The sequence below is a fragment of the Urocitellus parryii genome, chromosome 9, assembly GCF_045843805.1.
Source record: "Urocitellus parryii isolate mUroPar1 chromosome 9, mUroPar1.hap1, whole genome shotgun sequence".
Lineage (NCBI taxonomy): Eukaryota > Metazoa > Chordata > Mammalia > Rodentia > Sciuridae > Urocitellus > Urocitellus parryii.
Genome location: NC_135539.1, coordinates 68322792 through 68335798, shown reverse-complemented (window position 1 = coordinate 68335798; position 13007 = coordinate 68322792). Strand labels below are relative to the sequence as shown.

At 43.6% G+C, this 13007-nt stretch overlaps 1 protein-coding gene across 3 annotated transcripts in view; it reads left to right on the top strand.

Annotated features, from left to right (window-relative positions):
• Camk1d (calcium/calmodulin dependent protein kinase ID) overlaps positions 1 to 13007 on the top strand; it is a 387368-nt gene that overhangs the window by 324691 nt on the left and 49670 nt on the right. For all 3 annotated transcript variants that reach the window (XM_026408567.2, XM_026408566.2, XM_026408565.2), the window contains one exon: positions 6668 to 6806. In XM_026408567.2, coding sequence (XP_026264352.1) covers positions 6668 to 6806 — 139 coding nt within the window. The remainder of the gene's footprint in view (positions 1 to 6667; positions 6807 to 13007) is intronic.

Here is a 13007-nt window from a genome sequence, read left to right as displayed (position 1 = left end):
GGGGCACAAAAATTTTTTAAAAATGATTTGTGATGATCTTTTTTTGGAATGTGAACAGGTGCTTTGGGTTTAGATGAGATTAGCTATTTTTTTTCTCTCAAGATCTTGATCATGCAAATAGTTTCTTCACACATCTTTTAACCCTCTTTCCCCTAAGTAATTCAAAAGTACAGTTTCTCTATCGTCTCCACAAGTAGATTTCCCAAACAAAATCCAAATGCCTCTAGTTCTTTCTCACCCACAACCACACTCTTCCTGGTCAGCCTCAAGGGCAGCCAGTTGGGAACTGAAGGTTCCAGATGGAAGGCAGGTGATGCTGTCACTGAGGTCCCACCCAAGTGAAGGTCTCAGAGGCCCCCTCCCTTCAAGGTCCAGCTTCAGTTTTTTCTGAAGTTCACTGAGTACTATGCCAGGCTGCAGGACACAGAGGTAGTTCAGGCATGTCCTCCAGGAAGCCTTGTTACTATATGGTTTCTCCCTTCTGTGATGTCCTGCAGGGCATTCAGGTGTAGTCCCGATTGGCAAATCATTAGTCCTGGTAGTCTTGACCATCAACTTGAGCTTCTTTTGTAGCTCCCCCATCACAAACCTGCACTGCGTACCAAGTGGTTGATGTGCTCTAGGTGCTGAAATAACTCTTCTTTCCTGGACGATTTCCCTGTAGATATCAGCTCAGCAAATTCTCCTTCCACTAACTCCCCTGGGTCCTGATAATTCAAATTCTGGGCTCTGCCTGCCCACTGGCTTTTCTCCACTTAGCTAAATATGGCTCCTTCTTTTAGGACAGATTCACTTCCTCTTGTCTCATCCTCCTGCCCTGTCCCCTAGGTCCCTTTCAGTGACCTTTATAGTCAAACACCTTCACTACTCCTCTTCCTACCACCACTGGAACGCTGATTCTGTGCTTCACTCGGCTGTGTGTGACAGCCCCACTTGACTAGGGACAACATACCAACTGGCTCCATATAGGATTGGTCAGTGATTTGGTGAATAAACAAAGCATGCGGTACAAATAAAGTAGCAAACAGTGAGCCCCACCCCACTAACCTAAACTTTGAAAAAAATAATAAAAAGAGAGTGTACATTCAAAGATACACAGCGTGCTGAGGAAAGATGCCCAGCAGATGGGTTTGCTGTGGGTGCCATGACTGTACACCATGGAGTGGCTTAAGCAATGGGATTTTATTTTTGCACAGTTCTAGAGCCTAGAAGTTTAAGATCAGGATGTCAGCAGTTTGGTGCTTCTTGAGGATCTCTCCTTGTCTTGTGGATGACTACCTTGTCCTCATATGGTCCTTCCTGTGTCCACAGTACCCCTTGTGCCTCTTGTTTTTGGGGTGCTGGGGCATTGAATCCAGGTCCTCATGCCTACTAAGTACCCACTCTATCACTGATCCTTCTTCCTCTATTTATAAGGACACCAGCCCCCCTCTGTGATCTCCTTTAACCTTAATTGCCTCTCCAAAGGCCTTATCTCCAAATGTGCTCACATTCTAAGGTGTACTGGGGATTGACTTCTTCAACATAGGGATTTTAGGGGGACACAATTCAATCCATTACACCCCAAAACCAGGAAGGCAAAATGGCCAAAATCAGAGTATAAGGAATAGAAGGGGTTGAATCTGTCTGGCTCACTAGATAGAGAGGCATGAATTTATATTTTGGAAATTTCTGAACAGATCAAGACCTGGCAGATATTGTGAAATGGAATTCTTAAGAATAAAGGGTTATGGTTTTTTTTTAAATTAATAAAGTAGTATTTGTTGAAGGGGGGGACATATTGAGGGCAAGGTTGTGTGAAATGAAGTCTGGATCTCCCTGGAGAGGGTACCCTGATCCCCCAGGAGCAGGGTATGCAGGGACCAAAGCTAGATACAGCCGTGGGGATTTTAGGCACCAGCCCCGATGATGGTGCCTGGGAGGAGGGGAATCCCAGACACTGCCAGGTTGGGGCTTGACTGAGGAAAAGATGGAGAAGGGAAACTTCCTTTCACTTAACTGGGTTAAAATGTACCTATCCGTCCTCTGGACCTTGGGGTTTCTTGATTGAAAAATGGTTCCTGAACTACAGCCTGTAATTTCAAGAGCACTTCCCCTGGGACTAAATGTAAAGGGGCAGATGGTTCTTAGAAAACATATTTGTAACCAGCCTAGCTCTGGGGCACATCCAGACCACACTGTTTTTGTAGCATGTCACCTGTGTCCTCTCCACTGTCTCTGCCTTCATGAATGTCAAGGCATATTTTCTGTGCCACTGCTTTTTATGACCCAACACTGCTGCAAGTATTTCTCAGAGTACTCGCAGCTCTGTACCATTTGGCCTTCTGAATGTTATTTTATTACATCTGACTTCGTTCTAGAGGAATAGATTGATGGAGCCCACTTTACAGCAATAACACCCGTATTTCCTTATAACTAATGTGTGGTTGGTAATGTTAGGAGGCCATAAACATTTTTAAATGTAATAAGCAATGAGTTTTAAAATAAAAGGATAATTATCTCCTAAAATCAGGTGAAGTTCAAGTGCATGTAAACAATAACTGGTTTTCCCAGAACCATCAAAAAAAAAAAATACACGGTATACTGACAAAGAGCTATTGTTTATTCAACCCAGAAACTTTTATGTTTCTTTTTTCTTTTTTATTGAATATTTTTTTTAGTTGTAGATGGACACAATATCTTTATTTTATTTATTTATTTATTTATTTATTTATTTATTTATATTTATTTATTTATGGTGCTAAGGATTGAACCCAGTGCCTTACACATGCAAGGCAAGCGCTCAACCACTTTACACCAATAACGCCTGTATTTCCTTACAACAAATGTGTGGTTGGTAACGTTAGATCTACAAACCCAGCCCCAACTTTTATGTTTCTTGACAATTTTTTTTTCAATTTGAAGGAATTTGCATTACTGATAAATTTGCAAATAAATTGAAATTTTGCTGAGATTATTATATTGGATTATTTCACATTTGTATATTTCAGATCCACATACAATATAATAGCAGTACACTGTAATGGGTGAGGAAGATTGGAGACTGAGTGAACCCAAGTTTAATATCAAGACAGGTTGTTCTAAATAAACTTCAAAGATGGAATTCAGAAGAGCAGCAAATTTTTGACCGTTTCTTCTTTCTTCTGCTTCCTTAATGTTTGGCATTTCATTCATCTTCCCACCTTTGCACCCTTGAAGCTGAGTCTCTCTCCCTAAATAGCCACTACTATGATTTGAAAATTCTTTTTCCCTTCTGAAATATATATTGAAATGTCATACTTAGTATGAGATATTAATAAGTGGACCAGGTAGGACCTTTAAAAGGTGATTAGGGCTCTGCCTTCAATAAAGGATTAATGAATTCTTGTGATTAAGAAAATCACTGGGTTAATGGGTCAAAAAAGCAGTTTGTCTGGGCCTCTTATAAACTCCCCAAATCTCCACATGATGACCCACACCACCTCAGGGCTTTGCTAGCAAGAAGGCTTTGCAGATACAGCCCCTTGATCTTGGACCAGAAACATAAACCTCTTTTCTTTATAACATTCCTAGTCGGTTGTATTGTGTTCTTAGCAACAGAAAATAGACTAAGACAGCTACCATTGTTTCCATTTTATCTCTTGATTTGTTATGATTCTACTCTTTTTCCCCCAATCTCCTGACCCTAGTCCTTTCCAACATTTTTCGGATGCTGTAATTGGAGGATTCCATTTCTAACAAGAAGCTTTAAACCACGTGCATAGGAGGTTTCCCAGGGAAGGTTATTGACTCAGGAAAATGACCTGTCAGTCAGCTCTGCAGCCAAACAGCAGCCAAGCAAAGCCTGTCCTCCCAACTGGAGAGTGACACCTCACCATGAAGCTAAATTTATTTCCTCAGCAGTGATTCTTGGACCATCATACTAGCCCTGACTGCCTCTCAAGTGGTTTTGAGAATAAGTGGGTGTCTCAGTTCAGGCTTCATAGCAAAATACCATAGGCTGCGATATTTATTTTCTCACAGTTCTGGGAGTTGGAAGTATGACATCAGAGTGCCAACAGGTTCTGATTCTGGTGAGATCTTCGTTCTTGGCTCACAGATGGCTGCCCTCTCACTGTGTCCTCATATGGTGGAGGGAAAGAGCACTGGTTTCTCTTCCTCTTCTCATAAGAGCCCAAATTCCAACCCCAGGGCCTACTCTCATCACTTCATTGACACCTAATTACTTCTCCAAGGCTCCACCTCCAAATACCATCACATTAGGCTTACAGCTTCCAAGTAAGAATGCAGGGGAACATTCGTTCCCTAACAGTGGGCTTTAAAAAAGCACGCTTAATGAGATCGTTGAAAAGTCTAAAATGATTTGCAAATTTAGACTTTTTAATTAGTATTGTTACATATTTTTTTTATTGTCAAGTTTCTAAACATTTCCCCTGTGCCTTGGTTTCTAAGGAAACCAAATTATTTCTGAGTAATGTTCAAAAACAGAGCCCTGGTGCAATTTGCAGTTTAAGAAGCAGAATATTAAATGCACAGAACATGGAGGCTCTGTGATGTGACATATCTTTCCTTACTGATGCTTTAGTTTTCACTGGATTGTGGCCCTTTTGGCCGTGCACATACTTAAATTGAACAGAATTCATCAATACCATATATATCCTGTAGCAGGAAAAAAGGGACCTTGAGAGAGTAAGGAACTTGGCGGATCAGCTTTGATGGAGACAAAGGACTGGGCTAGGCTTGGGAGGTGGAGTGCTCATAGGAGGAGGCGAGGTTGCCAGGAGGGGTAAGCATTCCTGCCCCAGCTCCAACAACAGCTGCAGAGGAGAGGTGGTGGTAGCAGGCAGGCCATTGGAGAGAAAGCACTGGAACATCAGCTAGCTATGCCATCACTGGAAGGTGGACCAATGGTAGATGGTGTGCAAGGTCAGGAACACAACAGACTTTCCCCCTTGGCAGTTAATGCTGCCTTATTGCCACCAAGTGTGCATAGTCACTGTGCTGGCACATAGGGGGCACCCCATAAGTGTCAAATGAGTGTTCAATAAATAACAAGGTGTAAGCCTCCAGGGCATCCGGGTTCACCTGGCCCTTGGCAGCCATCTATTTCCTGTAGTACATCCTTGAGTTCTGCAAAGGTTCAGACCTTGAAACTCACTGGGAAAAGTTCTAGAAAAACAAGGAATGAGGCAAACTTAGTCTCAGTTACCAGGAGAATATGTCTTGGGACCTTGGATTACCTAAGGATGGATTTTTTCAACAACATAGCTGTCAAAAAGTAGTGTCTTTTCTGTTGTTTCCATTTCTTTTCACTCTTTGAATTGCTTTTTATTTCTCCTGAGTGCCTTTCCTTTCTTATATCTAGCTTGTCAGTTTGCTTTGGAAATGAAACATCCAAGCACAATATTACTTGGAATGACTCTAGGTAATAAAAAAAAACTAACACATAGGCCTTTTATAGCTGCAATTTTTTTTTATTTCTTTATTAACTTTTTTACAAAGAAGTTTTCAGTGGGTCAGTTCTTGCACATTAATTGCTATGACTTGTAGAAATTAATACCTTATGTGTTACTACCAGGATGCATCTTCTATTGCATTAGAGTTGTAGAGTTGTTTCAAAGCTGGTTTATGATTTTAATATTTCATATAATTCTGTTTCATGTTGTTCTTGAAAAATCTGTTTCTTCTTTTTTCTTTTTAATAGTGTTAATGTGTCCCTGAAGTTTGTTTCTAGAAAGGCTTGATGATTTGAACAAAGCACTTTTTTTCTTAGAGAAGTGTATACTCTAAAAAATGTGAAGGCAGTTAGTTGATTCTTTTCTGGACTGTACCATTCCATTACTTCATTAGACCTAGAGAAGCATGAAATCTCAGAGATGAAGGGGACTGTGGAGCTTGTCCCCCAGGCCTTGACCTTTGTCCCCATTTTGATAAATGCAAACAAATAAGCAAAGAACGAACCAAGAAACCAACCATAAAAGACATTCTGAATTTCAAAACAAATTAAAATGAAATTGTGCTATAAACACCAAAGCAAAGCAATGTGATAATGTGATACAGTGTCTTTATTTATCTCTTTCTCTTCTGTAAATCTCAAATGACTTTGATGGACGTCCTGATACCTCCAAAGGCATGTGCCTGCTCTCTGTTGAAAATGGCTAACTAGATTAACGCTCTCACTTTACAGAGGCAAAAACTGAGGTCCCAGGAGTCAAGGAGTGCTTAGCCACTCAATATATTAAAAGCAGAACTTGGTCAAAAACCCAGATGTCCTGCTGGGAGGCCAAGGCTTTGCCCATAGATCCCCCCTTGTGTAAGGGTTCTTTCTCACACAAAGGAAGCTTCTAGACAGGATTCCCCCCTCCTCTTATCTGATGGTGCCAACCTTCACGAAGGTTATTTTGACCTTATATCATCACAGCAGAACAGAGGCTAAGGTCAGGAGAGATTTCTTAAGCCTGGCGAGTCCATGGATCCTGGTTTGGCTTTATTCCTTTTATTATGTTCTGAACATTTCCACTGTCATGACATAGGAACACTTCCTGAGAACACTTCTGAGAAAGAGGTAGGGCAAAATCTAAACCTAAAAAATGGATTATTTTTGAAATGCAGTCTGGGTCTTTTATCACCCTGAGTAATTATAACAGCTCCTCTCAAACTCTTAATTTCTTCTCTTTTTAAAAAACAGAGTATCCGGTGGTGAGTTGTTTGATCGGATAGTGGAGAAGGGATTCTACACAGAGAAGGATGCCAGCACTCTGATCCGCCAGGTCCTGGATGCTGTGTACTATCTGCACAGAATGGGCATCGTCCACAGGGACCTCAAGGTGAGGCCGTTGCTTAGCAACAACCCCCAGTTACTCCTCAACCCCCAGTGCACCTGTTCAAGAGGACTGATTCTGAGAGAGGAATGATGCTTTGAATAGAGAGGGATGGGACACACTTCGGGTGTCTGTGTACTTTTAGTTGTCATTGCTTTGGGGGCCTAGAAGGAGCTTGGAACAAGATGAAGCTCAATGTGGCTGATCCTTGTTTGGGAGATCTTATCACCACGATGGAACCAGAGGGCCACAGAGAACTGGGTTGTGTATTACTTCAAGCCCATTCGAAAGATCATTCTGTTCAAGACATAAACACCATCAAAGCCCTTCGCCCAAGTTTAGTTCTTCAGAGCCTTGTCCCAGTTCCAGCCCCCATTTCAGCACAGCACAGCACAGCACATGAAAGAGAGGGAGCAAGAGGCAGGCACCAGGAGAGGAGAGAGAGGGGACATGGAAGATTTGCAGGAAGGTCGGCTCAATGAGCTATAGGCACAGCTTTCTGCCAACGTCCTGCGGCTTCCTTCCTCATCGTTTTTTTATGAGGCTTTGACATGTTGACCCTTCACCCATTAGTGCTGAAAGATCCAGGCCTTCCTGTGGGTACCTTCCCATCACTTTCCGCTCCCCCGACCCAGGTCCATGTAGGTAACAAAGCATAGATGTCACCCAGATGAATCTAAGGAACACTGAAAAGCAGCAGCCCCGTCGCCGTGCTCTAAGTAGCTCCAAGCTACCCTAGTTACAGGTCCAGGCCCCAGAGCTAAACGCACCTGGCCAGAGAGAATCCACTCCAGCCTGCACACCCACCACCCATAGCATGGATATAAGGACCGTGTTGTAGCGAAGCCACACTGTACACCAACTGTGGGGAATCTGAGTCAATATCAAGAATCAATCATAAATATTTGTTAAAATGGAACTTCAGCATCTGCTCATTTATCTGTTTCTTGTTGTCAGGAGATAAAATGGTGTAGCTTTTCTTTTTATAAAAACTCACAGTTGGGCTGGGTAGGGGTATATAGCTCAGTGGTGGAACACCTGTCAGGCATGTGCAAGGCCCTGGATACACACACACACACACACACACACACACACACACTGACTCTTTGTGTGGAATTTTCTTCTAAGTATCAATTTCTCTCTCTCTCATTTTTCCATTTTTCCTTGCCAAAGGCGATTTTAGGACCTTTTATTTTATTTTATTTTATTGATCTCTTTTCAGATACGCAGAATGTTAGCATGCATCAGAACTGGCTAGGAGGGTAGTGAAACCATAGCTTGCTGGCCTGGCCCAGAAGTCCTGATTCTGCCGGGCTCCCTGGGGCTGGAGGGCTTTCATATCTAAAGGGGTTGCAGGTGATGCTCATGCTGGTGTGGGAAGCTCTGTTGGAGAACCACTGGATGAGGGGATATGGAGATGTCAGTTGAGTTCTCTCAACCTTTGCCCTTTGCAGATCTCTTGATGGGTGAAATGGGCCATGAGCATAAGAGCTAATTTTCAGGGCTTGGAGGCTCTGCAGAGAGCCAAGGCCAAGCTAGATGAGCTGGCCTGGTGCCCCCAGGCCAGGCAGCAGGCGGGGCTTTCATTGCTCTCTTGCAGCTCCACCAAGTGCCAATTCTGTGCTTCCAGAACACAGCAGGCAGCTGTAGCCGAACAAGTTAGTGTTGTGACTGCAGGGATGTGGTGTGAGGGTTTGATTTTCTGTGCTTACTAGAAAAATAATTTCTAAGCAGATAAGCCACATCCAGGAAGAGCAGTGTTTATTTACCTCCTAGAAAGGCGGATGGGCTGAGTGGGAGATACTGCTCTTTGCTCCCATGTAATGCTTTTGGAGAAGTATTTGGTGCTCCCAGCCTGTGGCGCTTTAAGAACACCAGGCTTGTGGGCAACAGGAGCACACCTGTAATCCGTGACTCAGGAGGCTGAGGTAGGAGGATTGCAAGTTTGAGGCCAGCTTCAGCAACTTAGGGAGGCCCTAAGCAACTTTGTGAGATGCTGTCTCAAAATAAAAACAGCTGGACTAGCTTCTCAGTAGTAAATACCCCCTGGGTTCAATCCCTAGTACCAAAAAAAAAAACAAAACAAACAAACAAACAAAAAAAAAACCCAAACCAAGACAAAAACCACTATGTTTATCACTGTGAAAAAAACTTAAGCATTTTTAGTACATTTTTGTGATCTCTTTTTAGAAGTACAGATGGGTTTGATATACGTAGAGGAAGTGGGGATTGAAAAATTATATTTTCATTAATATCTGAGAAAATTAAAACCACCTGTGGTCTAGGCCAGAGCAGTAGAAAGCTTGATGATGTTAATGAAAGATTGGTGCCCAACCTGGACACTACCCCCATGTGCAAATAAACTTCTTCCTCCTTCTAGAAAAGTGTTCTTGTGTCTCCTTGCCCCTGGAATCTACCAGGGCCAATCATCTGATCTTTTTTTTTTCAAAATGAAGGGACTGAGACAGGAAGTACTCACAGCTGCAACCTTGGTTTAGACTGGGGTTTCTCAGCCCCTGCACTACTGACGTTTGGAGCTAGTCCGTCCTTTGTATGGGAGACCATCCTGTCCCTCATGTTTAGCTGCATCCCTGGCTTCTACCCAATGAGTGCCAGCACCGTTCTTGGAGTCCTGACAACTAAAAGCATCTCCAGACATTGCCAAATGTCCCCTGGGGAACACAGTTGCCCCCAGTTGACCATTACTGGTTTAAGAATGTGATTCTATAGGACATTAACTTTATCCAAAGTATGTTGATTCAGATCTTTTTAAAGACTGTTAAAGGAATTGTTATATAGGGTGGAGACTGATATTGTACCTCGAGTACTGGCCACCAGTTGTCTTGCAAAGATGCTGTAATAAGCAGCAAAATAATCTTACAGGTGAGTCCAGGCTCTTCTAGAACTCTGGGCAGAGTTATAATACAGTGTGACAAGGTCCCCTCCCCATGCCACAAGCCCTGGGCCTCTCATCCAGAATGTCTCTAGGCCTTCCAACCCTGCTCCTCTACCTCCACCCTGCAGGAAAAGTCTTGTTATCTTTCCCTAGACTTGAGCCGATTTATTATCCATCGAAACTGGGAAAGACTAGTTGATTGACCATCCTCAGGTGCCATTGTTCTTCAAAATAACTTTCTATTGACCCAAATGAGTCTTTTCTAGGGGGAATGTGTGGGGAGGGCCTCTTGGCTGTCTGGCAGCCCTGTGCCTGTCTTAAGTGTTGCTTAGCAGCCTGAGATAATCTGCCTCCCGCTCCTTCCTGCTCACCTTTACAGCTGTAGACATCCTGGGGTGAGGAAGATTAAAGATCAAAAATAGCAAAAGTCCACTTTATGCATGTATGAGAGGATCCATGCTGTCCATCAATGGATAATCCCCAATCCATGTTTCAGAAAAGAGTATGAGCAACCTACACTTTTAGGTTGAGACCATCCCCCTCCCCCCAGTTCCTAAGCCTTATTCATATTTCAACTCCTGATTGGCCCATTTTATTTTCTTTTAAAATTCATCTGAAAGCATCCTTCCACAAACTTGATCTCATCTCAGGCTTCAGGCCTGTCACGGTGACTATTGAATCCTGCTGCTTTTGTTGTTATTATTAGGGATGAAGGATACTGTTTGTTTTTTTTTTTTCCCCTTTGGGTTGTTAAAGAACAAAATTCAGTCAACACTTGTTAAAGTGGTAAGGTAGCCCTTATCAAGACTTGGCATAGTTGAGAAGAGAGATGGAGCTCAGCTCTGGCACAACATGAACAGGGGGTGTTCTTCCTTACTTAGAATCCAGAAACAATTATGGGTGGGCTCCTAGATGAAAAAATTACTAAGAGGGGACATTGGGGGTAGGGTGACTTTTGCAAAAAGTACATAATAAGATCTTTGCTTAGATAAGCCAACGACTTAGAAATGGACAACAACTCTGAGATGGGACCTGGGCATCTGGGTTTTAGATCTGAGATGGGCCCAGGTATCTGGAGTTTAGAGCTCTGGGTGGTTGGGTGACTGGGATTCTGATGTGCAGCCATTGCTGTGAAGAAATTCTGAGAACTGGCCAAGACTCTCCTTGGCCAAACTTTAACTTGGCCCAACCTCATTCAGGCTCCCGAGTGCTCTCTCTAAACAAGCCCTGATCTTGGGCTTTGGCCTTAAACTTAGTCCAGGGTTAGCAAGAATCCTCCTGAGTCAGTTTTTCAAAAATCATATACCTGATATCTTATCTGACCAAATTCCTTAACCCCCTACCCACAATATATGTCCCTCTGGCCCACCTTTTGCAAAATCTCAGTTTAGCCAGAATCTCCCTTAGTTCCAAGGTTTCCTCACATTGCTGTCTCTTCCACTGACCCCACCCTCCTCCCGGGCTGTAAATCTCCACTTGTAGTATTTGGGGTTGAGTTTGATCTCACCCTACTGCAAACCCCCAATATAGTGGTAAAGAGTGCTTACCATCTTTCACAAGTGTCTGAATAATTTTTCTCTTTAACAACATGACAAGTGGAGGATGAAGAACGTGATCAGATTCCAGGGGTGGAGGATTCTCCTATGCTGGATGAGCCAGAGTCTTGCTAGGAATGGGCTGTGCAGGGTGAGCTGGGGAGAGAGCCACAGGAGGCCAAGGTCAAGGCTTGGAGAAGAGGTATCAGAGGAGCCTGACTCAAGTTTGGTCCAGAACAGAGCCTTGGCCAGTTCTCAGAACTTCTTAACAGCAGTGGCTGTACATCACAACCCTCTCACCACCACCCTGGAGCTCTGAAATCCAGATGTCTGAGCCCCATCTCAGATGTGCCATAGGACACATTCATGATGTCATTAATAACATTCTCAGGTGATTCTGCCTCACAACAGTGCAAAGAACCACTTTTCTAAACTCTAAACAATAGAATAGTTCCTAAAATTTGATACTTAGGAACCAAAGATTCACTAGGAATCTCTGATAGGAAAAGCAACCGCTTCACCCTCAGGCTGTGGAGGAAGCCCGGATGGGAAATGTGTGGGGAAAGGATTTTCCTCCTCAGAATCTTCATGCTGTGTTTCCTTTAGGTTTCATGTAAATGAAAGCCATGATTATTCACTCAGTAAATCTTCATAATCGTCCTGTAGGGTGGATGTTCCTGGACAACAGCCAAGTCCACAGTCCTTGATGTTATCATAGGGACAGCATCATTAACTAAAGCCACTCTTTTTTTTTTTTTTTTTTTTGGTGCCAGGAATTGATTCCCAGGGTGTTTAATCATTGAATCACTGAGCCATATCCCTAGCTCTTTTTTAATGTTTTATTTAGAGACAGGGTCTCACTGTGTTGTTCAGGGCTTTGCTAAATTGCTGAGGCTGGCTTTGAACTTTCGATCCTCCTGCCTCAGCCTCCTGAGCTGCTGGGATTACAGGCCATTGCACCTGGCTGAAGCCACTCTTTCAAAATTAAAAAAAAAAAAAATCAAGTTCGTCCTCTGTGTTCAGGTGGTCAGCTCAGTGACTAAGGACAAGCTCCGAGGCTGGAGCAACTCAGTCTCTGTGAGCCCTACACACTGAGCAATGAGATTCTCCAGCTTGACATAAAATGGACAAATGATGCTTCATTGTCTCCCCTCTCAATCCCTCGGCTGCCTCCCCTCAGCCTTCCGAGGTACTCAGGCATTCCGGAACTGCAGTGAAGAAAGGAACACAGAAACTGTAAGAAATGTCAAAAGCACGCCTGCTGTCTGAGCTCTGTCCTGTGCGCTTCAGAGGAGCAACAAGCAACCCATGCTTTGTAGAAAGGCACACAGCATCTCAGAGTCTTTAAGGATACTGGGCTGGAACGTACTGCATCTTCCAGCTCCAGATTTGTTGGAGCTGCCGTCCTTCTGCTTCCCAGGGAGGGAAGCGAGCAGGTGCCTGACAGTCTCAGCAGGCACTGACGCAGCCATCTGCCACAACTACAGGACACCATGGGAGGATGCTGAGGACAGGGAGAGAGGCCCTGGGATTCGAGAAAAGTAGCGGGCAAGGGTTGCTAATAAGAAAGGAACACATGAGCACCTGCAGAAATGATTTTATGTCCTGTGAAGCCCCCTTCCTTAACCAGGAACTGAATCCTCAAGTCCAAGAGGCATCAGCTTCTTAGATGGCCTTAAAATATGGTTAATCTTCATGAGTAGGCAAAATACTCAACACCCTGGGCCAGATTCCCTGCCGCCCTCTGGACCATGCCTACCAAGGCTGCTTTCATTG